Source organism: Rhinatrema bivittatum, chromosome 3 (assembly GCF_901001135.1).
Source record: "Rhinatrema bivittatum chromosome 3, aRhiBiv1.1, whole genome shotgun sequence".
In the NCBI taxonomy this organism is placed as follows: Eukaryota; Metazoa; Chordata; class Amphibia; order Gymnophiona; family Rhinatrematidae; genus Rhinatrema; species Rhinatrema bivittatum.
The window spans coordinates 6,451,519-6,477,891 of NC_042617.1; the positions used below are offsets into that span (position 1 = coordinate 6,451,519).

At 45.6% G+C, this 26,373-nt stretch overlaps 1 protein-coding gene across 2 annotated transcripts in view; it reads left to right on the forward strand.

The window, feature by feature from the left end:
* ZNF318 (zinc finger protein 318) overlaps positions 1-26,373 on the forward strand; it is a 110,768-nt gene that overhangs the window by 29,372 nt on the left and 55,023 nt on the right. For both annotated transcript variants that reach the window (XM_029592860.1, XM_029592862.1), the window contains exon 2: positions 11,963-12,072. In XM_029592860.1, coding sequence (XP_029448720.1) covers positions 11,963-12,072 — 110 coding nt within the window. The remainder of the gene's footprint in view (positions 1-11,962; positions 12,073-26,373) is intronic.

Here is a 26,373-nt window from a genome sequence, read left to right on the forward strand (position 1 = left end):
CCCAGAAAACACAAGACCCCCAAGGTAAAAAGAGCGGCATCCATGGAGCTCTCCACCTCCAGGACTTGGGGGATCGGAGGGGGGAGATAGAGCCCGGAGTCAAGGCCTTCATAGCCATGACTCGATGAGGCATACAGTATAGCGGCGCTCAAAAGAGCCGAGGCCGCGAGGAGCAGGGGACTCAGGTACATTGGTGTTTAGGCCATTGCGGCATGATTCGGGGACCTGACCGAAGCAGTCCACCCCATTGACGCCTAAATCGGCGCACTCCACATCGACGCCATCAAAGGAATCTGCATCGAGACACAAGACGCCGACGGATAGAGCATCGATGGTGCCGCAGAAAGACTCTGAGCCGACGCAGGGAGTGTCCACATCGACGCAGAAACCTCCAAAATTGACACAGAAAGCATCGAGTTCGGTGCAAGAAGGCTTGGCTCCGATGCAACGACCGATCACAGCGACACATGTCCCCTCACCAACCCCACATCCGTCAAAATCGATGCATGGAAAATCCAAACAGGCACACTTACTGCCTACATCAAAGACAACTCCATCACATACCTCAAAGAGTCATAAAATAGCAAAACCCACGGGCAGCGGTCTACCATCTTCAACATCCACGGAGAGATCAGGGGTTCTTATCTCACACCCTCCCCCCAAGAGTCTCCATAGCTCCCGGTTCGCGGACCAGTCCTTCTCCCCCAGAAGTGAGACACGCATATCGGGACCGCATTCAGAAGGTGACTATGTAAGACTCACGTCCTCCTCCTCCCCGAGACAACACATGCATCAAGATCTCCTCAAGAATGGGGGGGGGGGCACATCACCCCTACCACCTGTAAAGAAACGGAGGAAAACAGGTGTAACTGGGGAAGACCCGTCGCCCCTTCATGGGGATACATGGCAAACAGAGAATGCCACCACAAACCAAGGAGGCATTTTTTCAGTTATCGTCAGCCCTATCGGGACTTTTTGAGACACTGCAATCCTCATTTCAAATGCCATCATCCCCTACGAGTACATTGCCACCTTCACCTCAACAAGGGTCATTACCTGAGAGAGTACATAGAACATAGAAACATAGAAATGACGGCAGAAGAAGACCAAATGGCCCATCCAGTCTGCCCAGCAAGCTTCACACATTTTTTCTCTCATACTTATCTGTTTCTCTTAGCTCTTGGTTCTATTTCCCTTCCACCCCCACCTTTAATGTAGAGAGCAGTGATGGAGCTGCATCCAAGTGAAATATCTAGCTTGATTCGTTAGGGGTAGTAGCCGCCGCAATAAGCAAGCTACACCCATGCTTATTTGTTTTACCCAGACTATGTTATACAGCCCTTATTGGTTGTTTTTCTTCTCCCCTGCCGTTGAAGCAGGGAGCTATGCTGGATATGCGTGAAGTATCAGTCTTCTCCCATGCTGTTGAAGCAGAGAGCCATGCTGGATGTGCATCGAAAGTGAAGTATCAGGCACATTTGGTTTGGGGTAGTAACCGCCGTAACAAGCCAGCTACTCCCCGCTTTGTGAGTGCGAACCCTCTTTTCTTCTCCCCTGCCGTTGAAGCAGAGAGCTCTGCTGGATGTGTGAAGTATCAGTTTTTCTTCTTCCCTGCCGTTGAATCAGAGAACTATGCTGTATATGCATTGAAAGTGAAGTATCAGGCACATTTGGTTTGGGGGTAGTAACCGCCGTAACAAGCCAGCTACTCCCCGCTTTGTGAGTGCGAACCCTCTTTTCTTCTCCCCTGCCGTTGAAGCAGAGAGCTCTGCTGGATGTGTGAAGTATCAGTTTTTCTTCTCCCCTGCCGTTGAATCAGAGAACTATGCTGTATATGCATTGAAAGTGAAGTATCAGGCACATTTGGTTTGGGGTAGTAACCGCCGTAACAAGCCAGCTACTCCCCGCTTTGTGAGTGCGAACCCTCTTTTCTTCTCCCCTGCCGTTGAAGCAGAGAGCTCTGCTGGATGTGTGAAGTATCAGTTTTTCTTCTCCCCTGCCGTTGAATCAGAGAACTATGCTGTATATGCATTGAAAGTGAAGTATCAGGCTTTTTTGATTTGGGGTAGTAACCGCCGTAACAAGCCAGCTACTCCCCTCTTTGTGAGTGCAAATCCTTTTTTTCACATTTCCTCTTGTTGTTGAAGCTTAGAGCGATGTTGGAGTCACAGTAAGCATGTGTATGTTTATTTAATAAGGGTATTGACTCCAGGCAGTAGCCATCATTCTGGCGAGTCACCCACTCTTCATTGGCAGCATCTTGACTTTATGGATCCACAGTGTTTATCCCACGCCCCTTTGAAGTCCTTCACAGTTCTGGTCTTCACCACATCCTCCGGAAGGGCATTCCAGGCATCCACCACCCTCTCCGTGAAGAAATACTTCCTGACATTGGTTCTGAATCTTCCTCCCTGGAGCTTCAAATCGTGACCCCTGGTTCTGCTGATTTTTTTCCTATGGAAAAGGTTTGTCGTCGTCTTTTGATCATTAACACCTTTCAAGTATCTGAAAGTCTGTATCATATCACCTCTGCTCCTCCTTTCCTCCAGGGTGTACATATTTAGATTCTTCAATCTCTCCTCGTACGTCATCCGATGAGATCCTCCACCTTCCTGGTCGCCCTTCTCTGTACCGCCTCCATCTTGTCTTTGTCTTTTTGAAGATACGGTCTCCAGAACTGAACACAGTACTCCAGGTGAGGCCTCACCAAGGACCTGTACAAGGGAATAATCACTTCCCTTTTCTTACTCGATATTCCTCTCTCTATGCAGCCCAACATTCTTCTGGCTTTAGCTATCGCCTTGTCGCATTGTTTCGCCGACTTCAGATCATTAGACACCATCACCCCAAGGTCCCTCTCCTGCTCCGTGCACATCAGCCTTTCCCCCCCCATCGAATACAGTTCATTCGGATTTCCACTCCCCATATGCATGACTTTGCACTTCTTGGCATTGAATCTCAGCTGCCATATCTTCGACCACTCTTCCAGTTTCCTTAGATCCCGTCTCATTCTCTCCACTCCTTCCGGCGTGTCCACTCTGTTGCAGATCTTAGTGTCATCCGCAAAAAGACAAACCTTACCTTCTAAAGACAAACCTTACCTTCTACGGAACCCTTCTCCTCCCGGACAGTCATCACAAACACCTAGAAACTCAGATCGGGAACATTCTTCAGTAAGAACAGACTCTGTTTCCCCTGCATCATCTCCTGCGTCATCAAAGGGTTACCCCTCTGATCCTACAGAGGATACTCCTGAACCTTACTCGCCTCCAGAAGACCTATCATATCCCAAATTCCTGGACAAGATGGGAAAAGTTCTTAACCTACAGGTCCAAAAATTACAGGACCCTAGAGCGGAAACACTTGGCCTTCTTAAGATATTTGACGTTCCGGCTGAGCCCACTTCCTTACCATCCCACAATGTATTGGATTCGGTCCTTGAAAAATCCTGGGAGACACCATATACTATCCCACCGGTCTCCAAAAAGACAGACCTCAAATTTCGAATGCAGAAGTCTAAATTCTACTCTACAACACAACTGCCCCGCTCTTCGTTGGTTGTGGAATCTGCAATGCAGCGAGCCAAACGATCTCGACTGCATGTGTCAACACCTCCAGGGAAAGACCAGTGAATCCTGGATGAGTTCAGGAAGAGGGCGTATCAATCATCTATGCTCTCCTCCAGAATTGGTCAACACCAAATCTACCTGGTCCAATATCTGTATGAAAATCTGCAGACCCTGAAGGCAGTTTTACCTGCTCCGGAGACACCAGCCGTAATTCAGCCGATGCAGGACCTTGAGGAGGGCATTTGACACCTTCTCCGGACGGTGTACGAGTCGATCGAGTCATCGACTCGTACATCTGCATCGGCCATTGCTGCCCGCTGAATGGCCTGGCTCCGCTCCAGTGCCATTAGAGAAGACCTTCATGAACGTCTAGCATAAGTTAATATTGCAGAAGAGTGTAAAAAAACAAAAATTAAAAATTAAGAAAAAAAAAGAGAACACTTACTCATATTGGGGTAGATTTTCAAAGGATTACGCACGTAACCCCCGAAAACCTACCCCTGTGCGTGCCAAGCCTATTTTGCATAGGCTTGGCGGCACGCGCAAGTCCCGGGATGCGAGTATGTCCTGGGGCTTTCGAAAATGGGCGGGGTGGGGCCGGGGGCGTGGCGGCAGTCCGGGGATGGGGCCGGGGCATTCCCAAGTCCTGCACATCAGCCGTGTTGGAGGTTCGTCCGCCAGCGTAACTCCATCGAATAAGGTGGGGGGGGGGGTTTAGGTAGGGCTGGGGGCTGGGTTAGATAGGGGAAGGGAGGGAAAGGTGGGGGGGGGGGAGGGATCCAAAAAAATGTTCCCTCCAAGGCCGTTCCAATTTTGGAGCGGCCTTGGAGGGAACGGGGAAAGCCATTGGGACTCCCCTTGGGCTCGGCACGCGCAAGGTGCACAAGTTTGCACCCCCCTTGCGCACGCCGACCCCGGATTTTATAACATGCGCGCGGCAGCTCTCCCGCGGACTTTACTGAATCGGCCCGTAATATAGTAGATCTGTTATAAGATTGTAAGGTTGAGTTATCCAATAAAGCTGTTAGTTTCGGAGAAACACCTTGCTGCAATGTGTCTGATCTTTTTCAAAGGTAGGTAAAACATATTTTCAACTGGGGATAGGCTGTTTCCTGAATAAGCAAAACATCTTTCATATGATTTAAACATCTCTAGCGAGGAAATTAGCGAAATCTAAGGAAAGTTCAAAATACATAAGTTCAAGTTCCTAGAGATGTTCTCCAATCCTTCAATTTTACGTGAAACGAAAATAGTCTCAACTTGTTTTGCAGTCTCTAAATTAGAAACAGCAGATTCACATGTAGATATCCATTGGTCTTGTAGCAAACATTTAGAGTGGATATCCATAGTAAGAGTTACCAAAGAGGAGACTGATTTTTCAACAGATGCAAGGACAGCCCATAAACTTTCTAAAGAAACTTGGTTAGGTTTGGCAAAAACAGGTCTGACCTGGAGAGCGTTGATGGCATCTTGGATCTCCCGGGAACCAGCAAAGCCCTCTCAGCTAACAGTGCCTCATACGAAGTCCAAACACCAAAATCTGCACCTTCTGCCATACTTCCTGTTCCCTGGGAAGGCTGAAGCTGCACAGTACTTCCACGCCGTTGTTCTTCAGCAGCAGCAAACAGAACGCTGCCCAAAGGATCAGGAGTAGTGTCGAGAGATCAAACCTGTCTTGGCAACTCATCTCCTACACAGGCAGATGCACCAGGCGGGCAGGGCGATGACCGATCAGTTGGGCTAGATGAAGCCTCAGCAGTCAACGGGCCAACTGCGCCCTCGGCCAAGTCGGAAGCCGTGATTGGGGAAAGCAGCGACGCCGCATACTCTGGTATGGTGGTCTGCTGGGAAGATCCTGCAGAGGAATAAGATCACACAACCCCCTTCCTCTTACCCATATTGGCAAAGGAAATGGAAACAAAACAAATGTTGAAGAAAAAATAGAATTACAGGAGCTCAGTGTTGCGGTGTCTTGTCAGGAGACCATCTTGGATATGCCCCAAGAACCCAAGATGTATTTTTGATCCCTTGGTCAACGGGCCTCATGAACACGTATCCTTCGATTCCACTAATATCCCGGACGATATAGAAATGTATATCAGACAAAGGAGACAGGGTAATTATTGCTCCAGCGTGGCGAAGGCAGCTGTGGTATGCCTATCTAGTACAACTTTCCAGTCATTTTTCAATATTCCTGAATGACAGCACACAGTTACTAATACAGGAGAGCAGGACGCTCATTCACCCAATGCATTCCTCCTTCCAACTGACAGCATGGAGATTGAATGGAAGGTCCTAGGACATTTCCATCTTCCTTCTCAAATTTCTGACATTTTATTAGTATCTAGAAAGCCTTCCACCGGGAGGAGTTATCCTTTCAAGTGGAAAAGATACTCTGGTTGATGCTGATAGCGGGCAATTGACCTTTTACCAGTTCCCCAGAATGCTTACTGTGGTACTTGCACTCACTTTCCACTTTGGGTTTAGCAGCGACATCCATACGTGTACATCTAAGCGCAGTAGCAGATTATCATACCACAGGAGACAAACCCTCAATTTCTTCACATCCTCCTGTACTGTGGGATATAAACATGGTCTTGGAAAGCATAATAAGCACTCTCTTTGAGCCTATGGAATCCACATCCTTGAAACACCTAACATGGAAAGTACTTTTCCTAGTTGCAGTCGCATCAACTAGGCGAGTGAGTGAACTTCAAACCCTGGTGATCTGTTACCCATACTTAAATTCCACCATGACAAGGTCTTACTGCATACATACCTGACCTTCTTACCTAAGGTAGTGTCGTCATTCCACTTAATTTCATTGCCCACCTTCTTCCCTAAATCACACGCAAATAGAAGGGAGAAGGCACTTCACATGCTGGACTGTAAAAGGGCCCTGGCATATTACAAGAGAAGAATTCAAAGAGTTAGATATATGGCCCAACTTTTTGTCTCCCTTAATCCAAACGATCCAGGGAAAGCAGTAACGAAAAGGATACTATCCAATTGGGTATCTCAGTGCATTCAATTCTGTTACTCATCACATTCAATGGTGCTCCACCTGTAATGTGATTAAAGTGCATCAGGTCAGGGCTATAGCGACTTCATTAGTGCATCTGTATAACGTCCCAATTAAAGATATTTGTAGAGCAGCGACGTGGTCATTACTTCATACTTTCACATCCCACTATTACCTTGATCAACAATCAGCGGCTGACAGTGCATTGGGATTGGCAGTTTTGCATCATGTCCAAAGAACTTAAGGGCTGTCCACAAAATGTTTGCTTTGCTTTTCAAGACTACTGATAATTAGTTGGCACAAGCAACCCTCAGCTTGGACTCTCAGACAGCATGGCTAAATAAGTCTGCTTATTGACGGAAACAAGCAAGTTTGCTTACCGTAAATGGTATTTTCCATAGATGGGGATAATTTAGCCATGTGAACCCTCCCTCTTCCCTGCACAGCCATCTAAAGTTTTACTCTACATGAATCAGCTTAATCATGAACTGAGGAGACTTGCACGAGGTGTGTGGGAAGAGCCGCGCAGCCGCAAAGGGGGAAAAAAGATCTGTGATCTTAGCTCTGCCCTGTGACGCCCGGATGACGTCACCCACATAGCATGGCTAATTCATCCTCCTATCTACGGAAAAAATAATTTACGGTGAGCAAGCTTGCTTAACTCTCCCATCTTGTTTTTTAGACTTCTAGCATTTGTATACAGACATTTCAAAGTATATTTCTTGTTTGTATTAACAACCTGCTCTTCAGATAACAGATAATTTGGAATCATGCTGCACTTTACTTAAAGGTACCTGGTCAACTTTGGCATTTATTGCAACCTCTTTACTGGGATACCATCATTTCCCTGTTCTCTTAGTATCCTTCAAAGATGCATCATTCCGAACCATGTACTTCTGAGCAACTGTCAGCTTTCCCCCATTATCTAGTTTAAAAGCTATGCTGTCTCCTTTTTAAAGGTTAATGCCAACATCCTGTTCCACTCTGGGTAAGGTGGAGCCTATCCTTTTGGAATAGGTCCCCCCCCTTCCCAAAAATGATGCCCAGTTCCTAACAAACCTAAAACCCTCTTCCCTGCACCATCATCTCATTGAGACTCTGGAGCTCTGTCTCTCTCGGGGGTCCTGTACGTGGAACAGAGAGCGTTTCAGAGAAGGCTACCCTGGAGGTTCTGGATTTAAGCTTTCTACCTAAGAGCCTAAATTTGGCTTCCAGAACCTCCCTCCTGCACTTTCCTGTGTCGTTGGTACCCACATGTACCACGACAGCCGGCTTCTCCCCAGCATCCTATCTGTGTGATACTCGAGGTCGGCCACCTTTGCACCAGGCAGGCAAGTTACCAAGCGATCCTCGTGAATCACCAAATATAATGTCCATCCTATCCCTTCCCTCCTGGGCATGTGCCCCTGGAGAACTATGCTTGGTGCGAGAGGATTCTACATCAACTTGAGGGCAGGTCCTAGCTACAGGATTGCTTCCTGCCTCATCAAGCCACCTTGCAGGTGATCTTTCTCCTTCAGAGCAGCACAGGTGCTACCAGATTGGGACTTCCTTGCTATGCACCCGAAGGTCTCCTCTATATACTTCTCAGTCTTCCTTAGCTCCTCCAGGTCTGCCACTCTGGCCTCCAGAGATCGGACTCATTCTCTGAGGGTTTGGAGCTCTTTGTACTTAGTTCATACATACAATCTCTCACCAGCTGGGACATATACATGTGGTACTCAGTGCAAAAGACTGGAAAGCTGCCTTCTCCTGCATCATAATTTTGTTGATTTGTTATCAGTTTAAAATTTCTAAGGGAGGAGGGATGTAAAGCTAACCTAATGTACTTTTAGTCTATGGATTTATATTTATATTTGGCAATGACCCTCAAAACACTACAATTAATCTACCTATATCTTCCTAGTTACTCAACATATTGACTTTTGGTTTGAATTAAATTCCTTATGTATAAAATCTGTAGCAAATTACTCCTACCAAACACAATTACTATGTAAAATCCAAACAAATGAAACCAAATAAAAACAGATAAGGTCTAGTAAACTGATAAGGTATAGCAAGGTAAATGGATAGAGTACAGTAAGGAAGATTGAGGTGCACATGCATCCAGGCCTCTTCTGCTATAAGGGGAGGGGGAGCCTCTGGAAGCTGGGGCTGTAGAGATCAAAGCTTGGATCGCTCGCTGTGACCTCGCTAGTCTCCCGGGGGATGCTGGGAGCAGTATGCAAATGAGACTTCTGGTTCTCTTCTTCTGCTATCTGCTTGTGATTTAACTATTCACCTCACTCGTCGTACCTCTTTACAGATCAGTTTTAATTATTTTTAAAAGTATCGGTCCAAGTACAGATCCCTGAGGCACTCCACTGTTTACCTTTTTCCACTGAGAAAATTGACCATTTATTCCTACTCTGTTTCCTGTCTTTTAACCAGTTTGTAATCCACGAAAGGACATCGCCTCCTATCCCATGACTTTTTAGTTTTCTTAGAAGCCTCTCATGAGGGACTTTGTCAAACACCTTCTGAAAATCCAAATACACTACATCTACCGGTTCACCTTTATCCACATGTTTATTAACCCCTTCAAAAACATGTAGCAGATTTGTGAGGCAAGATTTCCCTTGGATAAATCCATACTGGCTGTGTTCCATTTAAATCATTTATTTATCTATCTATTTATTTATTTATAGACTTTGCCGACATTCGTGAGGCACATCATACCGGCTTACATTGAACCGAAAGGAGGAAAATACAATGAACAGAATAACATGTCATAGTTAAACACAAATGGTGTAAGATATAAGCATCGTAAAAACATTCTGAGATTATATATAATAACATAAAAGAACTAAATAGCTATGGAGGAAAAAGGTAGAAAGAAAGAGAAACTTTGTACAAAATCATTTATTTATTTATTTGCAGTTTTTATATACCGACATTTGTTTAGTAACCTCACATCGGTTCACAGATAACAGAAACATTGCAGCTGTGTGAACTAGAACAAACATATGCAACAGTGCTTTACAATAAACATTTACAATAATCAATAAACTTTACAATAAACTTGTTAACAAAGATATGCAATGAAAATATGCTTTACAAATCTTGTCTATGTGTTTGGTGATTTTTTTTTTTTTAATAGTTTCCATGATTTTTCTTGGCACTGAGGTTAGGCTCGCTGGTCTGTAGTTTCCCAGATAACCTCTGGAGCTCTTTTTATATATTGGGGTTACATTGGCCACAGTCAGTCTTCAGGTACAATGGATGATTATAATGATAGGTTACAAATTACTTGTAATAACTCAAAAATGAAATTTCAGAACTATTTCAGAACCCTGGGATGTATACCATCCGGTCCAGGTGATTTGCTACTCTTCAGTTTATCGATCTGGCCTATTACATCTTTTAGGGTCGCTGTAATTTGGTTCAGTTCACCTGAATTGTCACCCTTGAAAACCGTCGCTGGAATGGGTATTTCCCCAGCATCCTCCTCAGTAAACATCGAAGCAAAGAATTCATTTAGTTATTCCACGATGACCTTTACCCTTCCCTAAGTGCCCCTTTAACCCCTCGATCATCTAACGATCTAACTGACTCCCTCGCAGGCTTCCTGCTTTGGATATATTTTTTAAAGATTTTGAGTTTTTGCCTCTATAGCTAACATCATTTCAAATTCTCTCTTAGTGTGTCTTATCGATGTCTTACATTTAACTTGCCAATACTTGCTTTTTCCTAATTTCTTCGGATGGATTCCTCTTCCAAGTTTTGAAGGATGATTTTTGGCTAAAATAGCCTCTTTCACCTCACCATTTAACCATGCTGATAATCGTTTCACCTTCCTTCCACCTTTCTTAATGCATGGAATACATCTGGATTGCGCTTCTAAGATTGTATTTTTTAACAATGTCCTTGCCTGTTTTACACTCTTAACCTTTGTAGCTCTTCCCACCCACCACTTAGCCAGCTAACCACTTAGTTGGATAAGTAGTTATCCACCTAACTGATGGCCACTGAACATGGCCAGATATCCAAATGCTGTCACTTCGCTGACTAAATTGGAACATATCTGGAAGCTGGGATAGACGTGAATTGCATATGACATAGATACAATTAAAGTTCTGAAGCTCTTCAAGGATGACACAGAGGATCTAAGATCCACAAGATCCACCCTGGGCAAGGTGGTATCCAAAGGAACAGGATGTGAAACTAGAGGTGTTTCTGCTTGTGGAATAGAAGTTCATATCCCTAACTGCTAGGATCTTACATGTGACCCATGAGTGACAGGGAGTGTTGCCTGTCCTGTCCAGTAGTTGAATTGCCTTGCAGAAGATGCTGCTGGTTAGTGTGTTAATAGGAAAGCACTAGATGTAGAGAGGCAGTGGGGATGAACATCCTTCCCTATCTTTATCTACTACTCCTTTCCTGGCCTTTCCAGAACAGGTTTTCTTGACACAGGCCATAACTACAGCTGGCAGCAGACAGTCATCTCTACCCAGCACTATACAGATATAGTGAGTTCCTTCTCCATAGAGCTTAAAGCCAAGTATGTATCTGTCTTTCCATCTTTCCCAGCAGTGTATCAGTGGCATGGCAGACAGCTTTCCCACGGTGCTTAGTACTGCCCCACTATTCCTTATTTGGTAGAATTGAATAAAGTGGCTGTAACGATGCTGAATTTGGAGCAGATATTGGCTGTACAAGGTTCCCATCCTCACCCCCTAATAGAAAAGACATTGACTATGGTTTCACCGCTTTCATTTAGGTTTTGATGGAGTTGTCTAAGTGCCCGCTTGCTCTCTCTGTAGTCTGCTCTTGCTTTCTGTCAAATATTAATATGTCCAGCAAATGCGCTCATCTCAGGAGGCGCACAGTGCCGTGAGCAACCACATGTTTTGCTGCTGCTTCTTGAAGAGACTCTACCCACCCCTTCATTTTAAATGGCGTGTTAGAAAATTAGCCATAAATAACTTAATGCTTTCTCAGTTAACCCCTAGGAGTGCAGCTTTTCATCTGGTAACCTTTTTGCTGGTGATCATTAGTTATGTTTGTCTATTGTTTTGGTAGTTTTGACCACATATTGTGAATGTAACATTTATTTATTTATTTATTTATTTATAACTTTTCTATACCGAAGTTCAAATAACAGAGTTAATTATCACTCCGGTTTACATTGCAACCATAAAAAACAGTGACAAAGTTGTCTTACATAGAACAGGGGGAGAGAAAACTTGGATACAGCTTAAGCTGTATCCAAGTTTTTTAACTGCGGAGTTTTGTAAATGAGCGGGCTCCAAATCTTTTAAATAAAGAAAGAAACACAGCTTTGTGGAGGAAGCCTTCTGGCTTACTTTTCTCTATTTTCCTCCCTTTCCAGAGATGTTCTCCTCCGAGTCTCCACACTGACACAGACCAGAACTCACGGAGATCCAGGGGCAATGACCAGTATCTCCACAGCTCATCGGACAGCCTGAATGACCAGGACAGGTAAGAGCTAGGATAAAGAATACATGTCCTGCTGTTCTCCAGGCATCTGCCCCTTCCTCTCGCTTGCTTAAATTTTTGACCTGGAGACACTGGAGGAAATGTTAGGCTGGGGAGGAGAGAGAGGGAGGATTCAGAGTTTTTAAGATACCAGATGTAGAACATCTTAAACACTGGCTGTGCAACTAGTGTTTTTAAATGGGACTTCTTGGTACTCTTGAGGGTCTGATTTATAGTCCACTTCCAAGTATAAAAACCTTATAGAATTACAAACTGAGGCATAAATTGACCTGTTAATGGATTAGTTAAGGAACACAAGACCATGCAGTTATGAATTCTCGCTGCACTGGAGTAACAGAAGTCCGTACAAGGGGCAGATACTGCTAGTGAATGGGATGAGGCATGACACAGAGCTGGTGGAATGGGGAGAGCTCTCTGTACTGACAGTGGATGGGTGAGGAAGTAACATGGGGCAATGTAAGGAAGAGATCCCACTCTGCACTGACAGTGGATAGGCTAAGGAGTGATACAGGGAAATGCCTGACCCTCCGTGACTTTTCTCTGTTATGTATTGCTTAAGCTTTCTGATTCTGTTTCTTATGTAGCATATTCTGTCATGCTTAGTTGTACTCATGTTACTGTGGCGCTTTCTTAGCGTCCAATCAGATGAGTCCAGAACAAGTGCAGATGGAGATGGAGCAAACTAACGTCACAGAAAATGTTCCCCTGCAGTGACATCAGCCTGCCAGTATTCTCCGTCTCCAGCAGATGGACGTGCATCTCCCTGCTAGGGATTGCTTCAATTTTACAAAAAGGAGAAATAAGGAAAATACATTTGCCCTGCTGTCCTGCAGTGATACCAAAAGGTCCCTCCCCCAGTTGAGAATTCCTGAGGTGATTTCCATTGTCCCTCATATGAGTGCCTTGGTCCGGTAGCTGGTTTTTCAGCCGGCGTGGACTTAGCTGTTAAGCAGATGAAAGGCAGCAGGTGCTGGAAGCCGAGCGTGGTGGTGATGGTAAATGCCCTCTCCCCCCGCAGCTGGAGACCATCTCTGTATTCAGCCAGGTAAGGCTGAGCTCAGGTAAGTTTAAAAAAAAATAGAGAGATACAGAGAAGAAGGGGGGGTTTTTGCTGTAGAGCTTCCTCCTTTCCTCAGTCTCTTTGCTCGGTGTGCTGTTTCAATGTTTGTCCCACTCAGTGAGAGGTTGAGGGACTTGAGCAGCCTCTGTAGGCTAGGTCCCACTCTGATGTTTTTTTGTTGCGCGCCACATGGTGGGCCTCATTGGCATTTCACTCACTTTCTTTAGGCTTCTCTCTACAGGATTGTCGGTTGGGCGTGTGCATCTAGTTGTGTGTCCAGTTTTTGGACGCTTAGGCAGGTTTGGTAGTCTCTGCATCCAAGTTAAGCAGCACTTTTAAGTGGCCATCCGCTTACCTGTGTGCACTAGTTGAGAGTTGCTGTGAGCTTAATTTTTTATGGTGCCTATCCTAGAGACGCCTAAGTCTTGAGAGCCTAGGTGTAGGACACCTAGGCTGGATGCCTAATTTTTGGACACCCAAAAAAAAAAAAGCTAGACACACGCTTCCTGTTGCGAACAGTGCGCTGCCGGTCTAATGGTGCCTATACCTAAGAAACCTAAGCGCTTTTCTCTTTGCACTGACTGTCATATTCACGCATTTCAACCAGGAGTGCCTGTTGACTTGTGCCAGCAGTTTGGAGGCTCAGGGAGAATTATCTTCCTCTGATTTCACTGTGTCTGGTTCTTCCCAGCCAGATGTATGTCTGAGTAAAGAATTTTCAGGTGGGGTGCCTGATTTTGGAATTCCCCTTACTGGTTCTTCAGCAGGGGAAGGCAGCTCGGTGAGTACGCCTCAGGTACCTTCTGGTCTGGATACTTGTACATTTTCATGGGTAGAATTTTTCCAGGGATTGCAATCATTTCTACAGGTGCAGTCCTCAGCCCTGTCCAATGCTCCCAGGTCAGAGTCGTACATGCAAACCTTGCCTGGACCTATTGGTAAGCGCAGGAGTTCTCCTAGAGTGGCAGTGGGACTTCCCAATAGAGAACCAAATGGCACGGATAATGTCGATCCTGACTCTTAAGGAGGGAGAAATTTCTCCAGGATTAGAACTGTATAGGACAATGCTACAGTTCTTCCATAGAGATGAACTGCCAGCTCTGATTTTCCAGACCTTAAAAATGCTGAGCCATTCGACTAGAGCATCAGCATTTTCTGCAGTTTGCAGTTCGTACTCTGCCTTTTGGTCTGGCCACCACTCCCAGGACCTTTTCCAAGGTAATGGTGTTGCGGCAGAGTTGAGAGAGGATGGGATCATAGTACACCCATATTTGGAAAACTGGATGATTCGAGCCAAGTTGCTGAAGGAGAACCGCCTGGTGGGACCTGCAAGGTGATCTCACTGTTGCAGGAGCTCAGCTGGGTTGTGAACCTGAACAGTCTTCAGCCTGCTCAGTCATTGGAATACCTTGGGGTTTGGTTCGACACTAAGCAGAGCAAGGTTTTCCTGCCAGAATCTTGTATTCAGAAGTTGATGGCACAGCTATGTCTATTGATAAACCTCTGTGCCCGACTGCATGGTCCTACCAGCAGGTCTTTGGTTTAATGTTGGCAACCCTGGAAGTGCTACCGTGGGCGAGAGCACATATGTGCCCTCTTCAGCACTCCATTGTCTCATTGGAACCCAGAGTCTCTGGACTATTCGATTCAACTCCATCTGCCGATGGAGGTCTCCTCTCCACTGCAGTGTGGGCTACAGCCAGATCATCTAAGGAAAGGAATTTCCCTAGTATCACTGAATGTGAGTCTCTATGATTGAGGAGTTCACTGTCAGGAGTTGACAGCACAAGGGCACTGGGATGCAGAAGTGTCTTTCTAGAACATCAATCATTCGGAAGCCAGGGCAGTCCGGCTTGCATGTTTGCAGTTCGACAACAGGCTGCAGGGTTGGGTTGACTGGTCTGGATAATGTCGGACAATGCAACTACTGTGGCTTACGTAAATCGGCAAGGTGGAACCAAGAGCCAGCAAGTGTCGCAGGAGATAGATCAACTTATGGAATGGGCCGAACTACATCTCCAGATGATTTCAGCCTTGCATATTGCAGGAAAAGACAATGTAAGAGCAAACTTTCCCAGCAGGGAAAGTCTGGACCCAGGAGAATGGGTGCTATCAAACTAGGCGTTTCAGCTGATTCTGGATTGCTGGGGGTTTCCCGTTTCTAGACCTGCTAGCTACTTCTCACGTGTGAAAAATCCGTGATTCTTCAGTCACAGGAGAGATCCGAAATTGCTGGGGATAGATGCTTTGGTGCAGGAGTGGCCGGAAAACATGTTGGGCAGATTAGTCCGAAGGATCGAGCGCCACGGAGGGTTGGTGCTCTTGGTCGCGCCAGATTGGCCCAGGAGACCGGGGTATGTGGATCTGTGGTGGCTCCTGGCGTAATCACTCCTTCGGCTTCCAGCGCACAGGGATCTGTTGCATCAGGATCTTATTCTTCATGAAGATCTGACTCTATTTTGTCTTACATATGGCCTTTGAAAGGACTCGCTTGCTGAAACATGGATACTCTGCAGCAGTGATTTCCACCTTGCTAAGGGCTAAAAAGTGCTCCACTTCCTTGGCTTATGTATGGCGAGCGTTTGAGGCTTGGTATGAATATTGAGGTACACTTCTTTGTTCAGTCAAGATTCCAATCATTTTGAAATTTTTGCAGAATGACTTGAATAAAGGCTTAATATAAATACCCAAAGTATATAACATGAAACACAATCAAGGTGAATATATGACCTGTTATACAAGGAAATTCTGTGTGAGATCAAGTATACCTTCATACGATGCTATTGGTAATATAGCTATCGTGTCTGTGAGCCATGACATTAGGCTTCATAAATCATTAGGTAACTGAATCTCTTGTCTCTTATGCTGATTACTGTCCACGTTCAATGGTGAGAGTACTGCTCTTATGCTTGAATTAAACCTGGCCAAAGTAAAGCCTTTTACATCCAATTGTATCACTTATCTTGTGCTGCTGTTAAGGTAAGTGAGGTCTGGCCAATCTTATGCAGCCGACATCTAGACATTTCGGAGCGGCTAGGCTCCTTCTTCAAGGGCTGGATGTTGGCAAGAATAAACTGTGGAGCACTGTATATCTGCACAGAGAACATATGAACACATCCTTTAGTTAATTCCTTAAAAGTACAAGTAGCGGCTCTTGCCTGTTTCAGAGGTCAGGTGAATGGTGGATCCCTGTCGGCTCATCCTGATGTGGCCTGTTTCCTGAAATGAGTGAAACATCATCTTTGTTCTTTGCAGTTTCCGGTGCCTTTATGGAGTCTAAATTTGGTATTGGATTTCTTAGTGGGCCCTACGTTTAGACTGATGCATAACCTGACCTTGCAGTTACTGACCTTGAAAACTGTTTCTTGCGGCAATTTGTTCTGCACGTAGGGTTTCCAAGCTGCAGGCCTTGTTTTGCTGGGAGCCATTCCTCCGGGTGACTCCAGAGGCGGTATAGCTGTGTACTGTTCCTTCTTTTCTATTGAAGGTGGTCACTGATGTCCACTTAAATCAGTCCATCTCCCTGCCCTCTCTGGACAAAGAGAAAAATGTTGGAGTATCGTCTATTGCGACCCTTGGATGTCAAGAGACATATTGTCCCATATCTGGAGATTACTAAGCCTTTATGGAAGACGGATTGCCTGTTCTTCATGGCAGTACTAGGCAGGGAGAGTTGTCCTCGCGGGCTACCACAGCTCACTGGATTAAGGAGGTAGTCACAGCTGCATATGCTGATGCAGGTCAGGGCTCATTCCACTAGAGCTCATGCAGTGTCATGGGCGGAAATGAAATTGTTGACTCCCATTGACATTTGCCGAGCTGTGGCGTGGTCCTTGTTACTCTTTTTCCAGGTATTATCTTTTGGATGTGCAGGTTCAGAAGGACACAGCCTTTGCACGTGCGGTTTTGACTGGACCGCGGGCAGCTTCCCTCCCTTGGCTGCCGAAAGGTTGTATTCTGGTCCTCCATGGCTACGTATTATAGGGATTACTGGTAAGTGTTACTTCGGTTCCTAGACTAGTGTTACATTCTTGTCTGAGCTCAATGTTGCCTTTTGGCTGAGTATTGAAATGTTAATCTGATTTTAATCAACTTTTGCTAGTCTGTCCACAGTTGCTTTTAAAGAGAATACTGGCAGGCTGAGGTCACTGCAGGGGTATTTATACTGTGAAGTTAGTTTGCTCCGTCTCCATCTGCTGGTAGAAGTGCATAGCCCACTTGTTCTGGATTCATCTGACTGTCCTAAAGAAAAGGAAATTATCAGGTAAGAAGTAATTTCTCATTTCCCATCAGTTTGGATCTTGGGGTATATCTTTTGGTGTTGTAGGTTCAGAGACCATTGAAATCTCAGATTTTACAGCGTGTTTAGTCATCATGTGCTCCCCTTCATTCCCAATTGCTTATTGCTTTCTTGTGTGTAGTGATGTAGATACCACACATTTCCAGTAGAGAGGTTTTGCAGTGTTTTGAACAGTTTTCTTTAAAGGGGAGGCGAGATGTTGCTGCTTTGCTGGATTAAAGCAAGAGAGTTTCCCACCATTCCTGGTACACAGTTTAATGGGAAGTGATTGAGAGAGAGGCAACTGAAAACCAAAGCTGCTTCCCGCTATCTGGTCTTGGGGGTAGTGTCTCCAGATGTAATGAGAAGCTGGCTTTTTTCATTTGGGTGTAAGAGTTAAGCTGTGAACAGGACCTTTCTTATTTTCTGTTGCTAGTATGTCAATGACACGACTGAGGGGGTGTATACATTTCATACCATGAGTATTCTGGTCTGGGTCAGTGGTTTACAAACTTTTGTTTCTTAGAACCCAGAAAAATGCTTAATCCCCATGATCCAGACAGTGTTTTTTTTTTACTTGAGTTTTTTTATTAAATTTATAATTGTAATTTGTTTGGGTCATGCCTTTTTCTGTTGATAAGTAATCTGAATTAGCCATTTTGTGTGGATAATGTTATTTGGCGGCATTGAATGGACTTCTCTCCCAGGTAGTAGAACTTTGAGCTCTATTGAGCATGTGTGGGAGTTCCTGCACGAACATTGCCTTGTGAGCTTCCTCAGTCAATTTTTGTCTGAGTTTACACAACAGCATTTTTCAATGCTAAAAAAAAAGAGTATATTTTTTTCTCAAGGCCTTGCCTCTTCAAAATGTCAGGTCAGAAGGAAAAGGGTACAGTGAATGACTTCAAAAACTGTATCTGTGGCAAGATATAAGGTATGGAATTTATAATCCCTTGGCCCCTTTTTCCCCTTAATTAGATTGAAAAAATAAAATGATGCAGTCAGAAATTCCTGCAGTTAAAGTTCCTCTGTTTTCCTAGCGTGTAGCAGATGGACTCAGGACCAATGGGTATAGTTGTACTCCTGATAGCAGTTGGAGATGGATCAGATTTCAATCTGTCGTCAGCCCTAGTACATAAAGCCCTGCAGGAAGTGCAGCTCTTCAATATTTTCCGTCTCCATAGCAGTTAGGGACTCTATGCATGCTCGCACAGCGTTAGAGTAATTTTACCAAAGAAAACCAAATTAAGAAGAAATCTTATCTCTACAGACGAGCCCCGCTCTCTTGCGGTGACACCCATTGGGTCCATCCCCCAGTTGAGAATTCCCGAGGTGATTTCCGTGATCCCTCGGAGGTAAGCCTCTGTCCGGCGGCCGACCCTCGGTGGGCACCTAGCCCCTGACATCGGGTGAGGCTGAGAGGCAGTGGGTTCAACCTCGAGCGCGGCGGTGAAGGTATTTTCCCTCTCCCCCCGCAGCCAGAGACCACCCGGAACGAGACCGGAAGCGCCGAGGTAAGGTAAGGTAGAAATCTATTTAAAAGTCTTCGGTCTCCGAAGCTCGAGGAGCCGCACAGGTCGCCAGCCGGGACCAGTGCCACCGGATTGATCTGCCCTAGCAGGGCTATAGACCCCGGTCAGATCCGAGGGTCCTCCCACGTGGAGACCCTCCGAGGTGGTTTCCATATTGTCTGCGTGGTCGCCGTCACCATTTCGCTCTGTTGTCCGCCGTTCCGATCCGTGCGCACAAATACCTTGTGTGCACAAATACCTTGTGTGCACAAATACCTTGTGTGCACAACGTCGCGCGCCCAAGTACCGTGTGCACAAGTGACGCGCATAGCCACACGCTTACTGTGCTGGGCGCATAACTTCGACCTGTGCGCACATCTCCCTGAGCACGCACCAAACCTACTTGCACAACTTCGCACCAAAGCGCACAAGCCATGGCAACACCGGAAAAGAAACTCAAGGCTCAGGGCCTTTGCCCAGCATGCCATATTAGAGCTGCACAGCATGAGGAGGCCACGGCCCTGTGTATACAGTTCGAAGAGGCCCTAGGGGATCCAACTCATGGCCCTCCCCAGCCGGTACCGGGTTCCAGCCTCTCGAACAGTACGCCGGACCTAGCATTGCACAGCGGTACCCCCCCTCAAACAGGGCTCACCAGGGACATGGCGCCCCTTAGTCTAGACCCAGCATCTATCTCCTGGGTGGAATTCTTCAAAGGTCTGCATACCTTCGTCCACATGCAACCGGGGCCTCCTATAATACGGCCACAGGCTCCACCAGAGGACCTCAACATTCCGGGACCCTCTATGCCCAGGGAAGTGATCCCATCGCCCAGATGTGCCACCTTGGTGATTTCAGAACATGGCACTGTAGATGGTATATCTGTCTTAGATGTTGTAGTGACATGAGCCCTTCGGGTCCCCATATCTTCTCAAGGGATGTTATTCCTTGATTTTTCCAATCCCTAAAGAAGGGAGAATCCTTCCCCGGCGGAAATTTTGCATTATGATACAGAAACGAACTTAAAAAGTATTTCCTGTTTCCCACAAGAGCATGTCGCCATTGCTTCCAAGTGCGGAGGGTAGTTTGAAGGAATGGAGGAATGTTTTCCCGCCCTATCCACGTGTCTTGGGGTTGCCATGTTGAGGGCCTGTATGGGCATGTCTCCCAGAATTGTTTGTTCTATAGAAACCCAGCTTTGTTTGCTCTCCTGGTTTATTCCAAGAAAGGATGGCACTCAACTGGGTGGCAGCATAGTACCAACTCAACTGGGGCACTCATAACCCACCTCGTAATTTGTCTGTACATCACACTCCTCGCAACCCTAGGTGGCTTCAGTTTCCAAATAAATGCAAATAGCCGTTTCTGCCAGCATTTCAAAAGAGCAGTAGGGATGTGTATTGGCAGTGACTGAAATAAATAATTAAATTTGGGAAGGACATTAATTTTTATAGAAGCTATTCGTCTCGTCCATGCCAACGAAAATTTTGCCCAGTTCTCCAAATCCTTGAAGACCTTGGACACTAAAGGAGTGTAATTCAATCCAAACAGGTCTTCAAGGTGACAACTAATTAAAATGCCCAGGTATTTATTTTCAGGGTTGCCCACTTAAAAGGGGTACTGTTGTTGCAAAGAAGCTACTTGAACTGACGGGACAGATATAAGACCTCAGACTTTTCTAGATTTAGGAGGAAGCCAGAGACTGAGCTAAAATTTGTTAACAATTCCACTACTCCAGTCAGAGATTTTTGTGGCTGTGACAAGGTAAACAGGATGTCATCCGCAAAGAGTGACATCTTATCCGTGACCCAGACCTGAATTCCAGTGACTGAGGACTGATTGAGAATCTTAATGGCAAAGGGCTCTAGGAAAAAGTGCAAACAGCAGTGGCGATAGTGGGCATCCCTGTCTCGTGCCTCCCTGAATTGGGAAGGGGTCAGAATATGCCTCATTGATCTTGACACGTGCCTGCATTTTTTTCTAATGTTTGAAACAAATAAGGCCAATGCACCATGTCGAAGGCTTTCTCCGTGTCCACGGATAAGAGCACCGCAGAGAGCTGTTGCCTCTTGGCCCACCAGAGAAGGTCTAGTATCTTGCGGACGTTGTCTGCAGCCTTTCTATCTGGGATAAACCCAGCCTGATCCGGGTGTATCAGTTTTACCATTACCCTGTTTAAACGATTAGCCAAAATTTTGGCTAAAATTTTCAAGTCTATATTGATCAGGGATATAGGTCTATATGACCCGCATTCCATGGGATTACGCCCAGGCTTGACCAGGATAGTAATCCCTGCTATATTGGACCCGGGAGAAAGAGATTTGCTCTGTCTTAAGTAATTAAAATTTCCATTATGGGAGGGGCTAAATGGTTAGCGAATCTTTTTAAAAAAAAAAAAAAAAAAGGCCAGTAAGTCCATCGAGCCCCGGAGACTTATTTTTATTAAGCTCTTTAATCACCTGCAGGATTTCCCCTTGAGAGATTTCTTTTTCAAAGAACTTTTCAACCTCCGATATTTGGGGGAGTGTCACTTGGTTTAGGTAGGTCTCAATCCCTTCCCACTGTATGTCAGGATCCGCTTTATATAAATCCCAATAAAACTGTTGAAACCTGTGCTGTATATCATCGGCCGATGAGAGCAACGTGCCATCTTTATCCCTCACCCTTGTTATTTGGTTCTTTGCTATCTGGCGTTTCAACTTCCTGGCCAATAGCCGACTGGCCTTATTGCCCCATTCAAAATGTTCTAGTCTTACCAGCATTAATTGTAAGGATATAGTATCCAGTTGTAGCGCACTAAGCACCTGCCTAGCCCTCTGCAATCCATAAGATATCGGGCTTGGTAGTGTTGTCCGTCAGTGCTCGCTCATGTTCCCCAGCCCGCCGATAGATGGCGCTATAATATATCGGGCTTGGTAGTGTGTCCGTCAGTGCTCGCTCATGTTCCCCAGCCCTCCGATAGATGGCGCTATAATATATCGGGCTTGGTAGTGTTGTCCGTCAGTGCTCGCGCATGTTCCCCAGCCGATAGATGGCGCAGGTGGCTCCCTGGCCGCCTTGGAGGCTCAAACACTCCGTATAGCGGCCATGTCCCAACACCAGCTACAAGAGGTACTCCTGGGGGAATTCAGCGCTACTGCGGAATGTAGGTTTTGCCTCCTTTCCGCAGATTTCCTCCCTCACCTCGCCGATTTCCTCCCTCGCCGGAAGACTATTCAAAACCGGAAGGACAGCAGCCATCGTGGGACAGGCAGAAAATAGCAGAGGAGACCCTGGCATTTCACGAATGGAGTGCGTCCCGTGGCACAAGCTTCGTTCGCGGCGAAGATGAAGGCCTGGCGTGCCATTCGTGGCGAAAAGGGAAGGCCCCTGTGTGCTGTGATCGGCGCGCCCGGGCCTTCATCTTCGCCGCGAATGGAGCGTGTGCCGCAGGACGTGCTCCGTTGGCTGCATGCCGGGGTCTCCACTGCTATTTTCTGCTCAAGGCGTACACAGCAATGAACCAAAGGCGAAAATGGATTTTCAGAAGGAGTTTGACAAAGTCCCTCATGAGAGGCTTCTACGAAAACTAAAAAGTCATGGGATAGGAGGCGATGTCCTTTCATGGATTGCAAACTGGTTAAAAGACAGGAAACAGAGAGTAGGATTAAATGGTCAATTTTCTCAGTGGAAAAGGGTAAACAGTGGAGTGCCTCAGGGATCTGTACTTGGACCGGTGCTTTTCAATATATATATAAATGATCTGGAAAGGAATACGACGAGTGAGGTTATCAAATTTGCAGATGATACAAAATTATTCAGAGTAGTTAAATCACAAGCAGACTGTGATACATTGCAGGAGGACCTTGCAAAACTTGAAGATTGGGCATCCAAATGGCAGATGAAATTTAATGTGGACAAGTGCAAGGTGTTGCATATAGGGAAAAATAACCGTTGCTGTAGTTACACGATGTTAGGTTCCATATTAGGAGCTACCACCCAGGAAAAAGATCTAGGCATCATAGTGGATAATACTTTAAAATCGTCGGCTCAGTGTGCTGCAGCAGTCAAAAAAGCAAACAGAATGTTAGGAATTATTAGGAAGGGAATGGTTAATAGAACAGAAAATGTCATAATGCCTCTAAATCGCTCCATGGTGAGACCACACCTTGAATACTGTGTACAATTCTGGTCGCCGCATCTCAAAAAAGATATAGTTGCGATGGAGAAGGTACAGAGAAGGGCAACCAAAATGATAAAGGGTATGGAACAGCTTCCCTATGAGGAAAGGCTGAAGAGGTTAGGGCTGTTCAGCTTGGAAAAGAGACAGCTGACGGGGGATATGAGAGGTCTTGAACGAGTAGATGTGACTCGGTTATTTTCACTTTCGAATAATAGAAGGACTAGGGGGCATTCCATGAAGTTAGCAAGTAGCACATTTAAGACTAATCGGAGAAAATTCTTTTTCACTCAACGCACAATAAATCTCTGGAATTTGTTGCCAGAGGATGTGGTTAGTGCAGTTAGTGTAGCTGGGTTCAAAAAAGGTTTGGATAAGTACTTGGAGGAGAAGTCCATTAATGGCTATTAATCAATTTTACTTAGGGAATAGCCACTGCTATTAATTGCATCAGTAGCATGGGATCTTCTTAGTGTTTGGGTAATTGCCAGGTTCTTGTGGCCTGGTTTTGGCCTCTGTTGGAAACAGGATGCTGGGCTTGATGGACCCTTGGTCTGACCCAGCATGGCAATTTCTTATGTTCTTATGAAGGCCCCCGTGTGCTGCGAATGGCGCGCCAGGCCTTCATCTTCGCCACAAACGGCACGGGTCCCGCGGCATACCGGTGAGAGAGAATGTGTTTCTTGTAAAAATATGATATCCGCTGCTGAACCTTGCGCCTCTAATCTTCCCTTGCTTTCAGAACATAGCACTGTAAATCTTTGTGTAGTAAGATTCCCATCCCAGAGTAACACGACTCTTTAGTGGCCGCACCAAAGAATTGGTGTGGGAATAGTGGCCATTGCAGTAGCTGTTCGTAGCAGCGTTTCAAATGAGTTTCTTGTAAAAATATGATTTCCGCTGGTGAACCTTGCACCTCTAATCTAAATAGTTGCCTTTTTTGTGGGCTATTTAATTCCTTAACATTAAGGGATAGAATTTTAATCATCGTCATCCTGTCTATTACCTCTGTACCAGTGCTCCCTAACTCTTATAATTTTCCTCTGAGCCCTCTCGAGGCATGCTGCTGGCTTCTTCCCTATGCCATAGAGACCCGACCATACTGCAGCTCCCTTCAGTAGAAGTAGGCCCCCTCTGAGAATGAAGCTCCCCTTGACCATGTGCAAAGAATATGTAAAGCAAACAAATATGCTAACCGTTATCTCCCGTCCCCCTCCCCCAGCCCTATAACTATGCTCATTGCTGTGTACCCACAGCGAGTCTGCTGCCGCAGATGGGGGCGGGTACATTCGCAGACCATATCCCGACCCTCTCCGAGCCACTCTTGTAACATATCCCCAATCGTACAAACATTGTTATGAAATCACTGATGAACAGATAGCTATGCTATGAATAATATTCCCGAACCAATGCCGTTCCCTGTTATCAAGTCCCGATTTGCCAAGTCCAGATGGTCATGAGGGAACATTCACCCCTTCCCAGTGTCCTTTTCATGAGATGTTTCCCCGAGTTCCGCCACAGTCTTCGGCCACCTTTGCGCACACTCTGCCACCTGGGGGTATCCACATTCATTGTTTGAGGTGCGTCCTTAGCTGATGTTGTGAGTTTAATGGCGTGGCCTGCCTCTTTCAAAATGGCCGCCGCTTCTTCAACAGTTTTTACTTTGGTTGTGGATCCTTGAATTGTTATGGCTATGCCATATCTTATGCATTCTTTCCTTAATAGCGCAGTAATGTCTCTGAGTTCCAGTTTCCGCCTGAGAGTTGTCTGGGATACATCAGCGAACACCGCAATTGTATGCGTCTCCCATAGCTAAGTCTGTTGTTTTCTGGCTGCCCAGAGAACCTTCTCCTTTACTGTGAACCGGTTGAAGCACACCACAATATCTCTCGGTTTATTATTTAGCTTAGGACCCAACAATCTGTGGACTCTTTCCAGTTCCATCTCAATTGCGCCATCCTCCTCGGCTGCCCCATTTTGTTGGCTCAGCAAAAAATGGCAAATCTTTTTGACTGTTGCGCCGCAGTCAGAGTACTCCTCACTCTCAGGAAACCTGCAGAACCTCAGGTTATTCCTTCTACTCCAGCTTTCCAGATCCTTGATTTTTGTCAGGAGGCCCCCGTAATCACTAGTGAAATGAGTATAATTTTTTTGCAAGACCTCAATTTTCACTGCTTGCGCATCTTGTCTCATGTCTCAATTGTCCACTCTCCTCCCGATCTCAGACATCTCCTCACGCATTTCAGATATTTTGGAAAGTAATTTTGTTTTGCTCTCTTTCATTTCTTTTCTCAAGTCACCAAACTAGGGTCTGAATTCATCCCTAGTTGGGAGTTCAGTAAAGCACGCTGCCGATCCGCCCGAATCGCCCCCCTCCTCCAACTCAGACGCGTCTGATAGTGTGGTTTCTCAATCTCCCATAGGCCCATCTTCGTTCGTAGCTTTAGAGTAAGAGAATTGTTTAACATCTGGACCTTTTTTCTTTTGCGCCATCCTGGGACTCTGGCACTCCTGAGGAAGGCTTGGCTGCAGGGCTACAAAGCTTTTTTCTGCGCGTCTTTATAAATAGTGGCTTGGGGGTGGACGGAGCTCAGGATCATGCGTCCATCTTCTTCCGCGGTGCTAATGCCCTCCATCGAAAACATTTTTTTAAAGATGGAAGGCAGTGATTTCATACATAGCCAAAACCAGTATCATCCAGGTTTACCATGGCTCTTATACTTATTCATTAACCACCAACCAACCACCTATTTTTATGCTGTTAAATTTGTATATTTTTTAGAAAATTGTTTTTATCCAAAATGCGTGTTAAAATATTTTATAAACACCATCAAAAATAAGTTTCAGATTCTCAAATTGTTACCAGCAGTACTTAAGTTCATTAATTACTTGCCTTTCATTGCTTCTGTTGCTGTTCTTGGTATCTTGACATCTGGGAATGATGGAACTGGTTACAAAAGCACCTTATCCGGCTAACTTAGCTGGATAAGTAGTGATATTTAAATGTATCTTGCTGAGTTAGCCAGATATGTTAGAAGTTAACCGGATAAACTTATCTGGCTAACTAAAAGTTATATGGTCTCTTCAGAGAGCTCTTCTGTCCCAGTGGGATCTGTTGTCAGAGCAACGGCTTCCTCCATGGCCTTTGTTGAGAGTGTTCTGCGAGTGCAGCTAGGGGAGCTAAGGTACATCCCAGGAGTCTGGACTGATCCAGGTACGTACAGGGAAAGGAAAATTGGTTCTTACCTGCTAATTTTCTTCCTGTAGTACCATA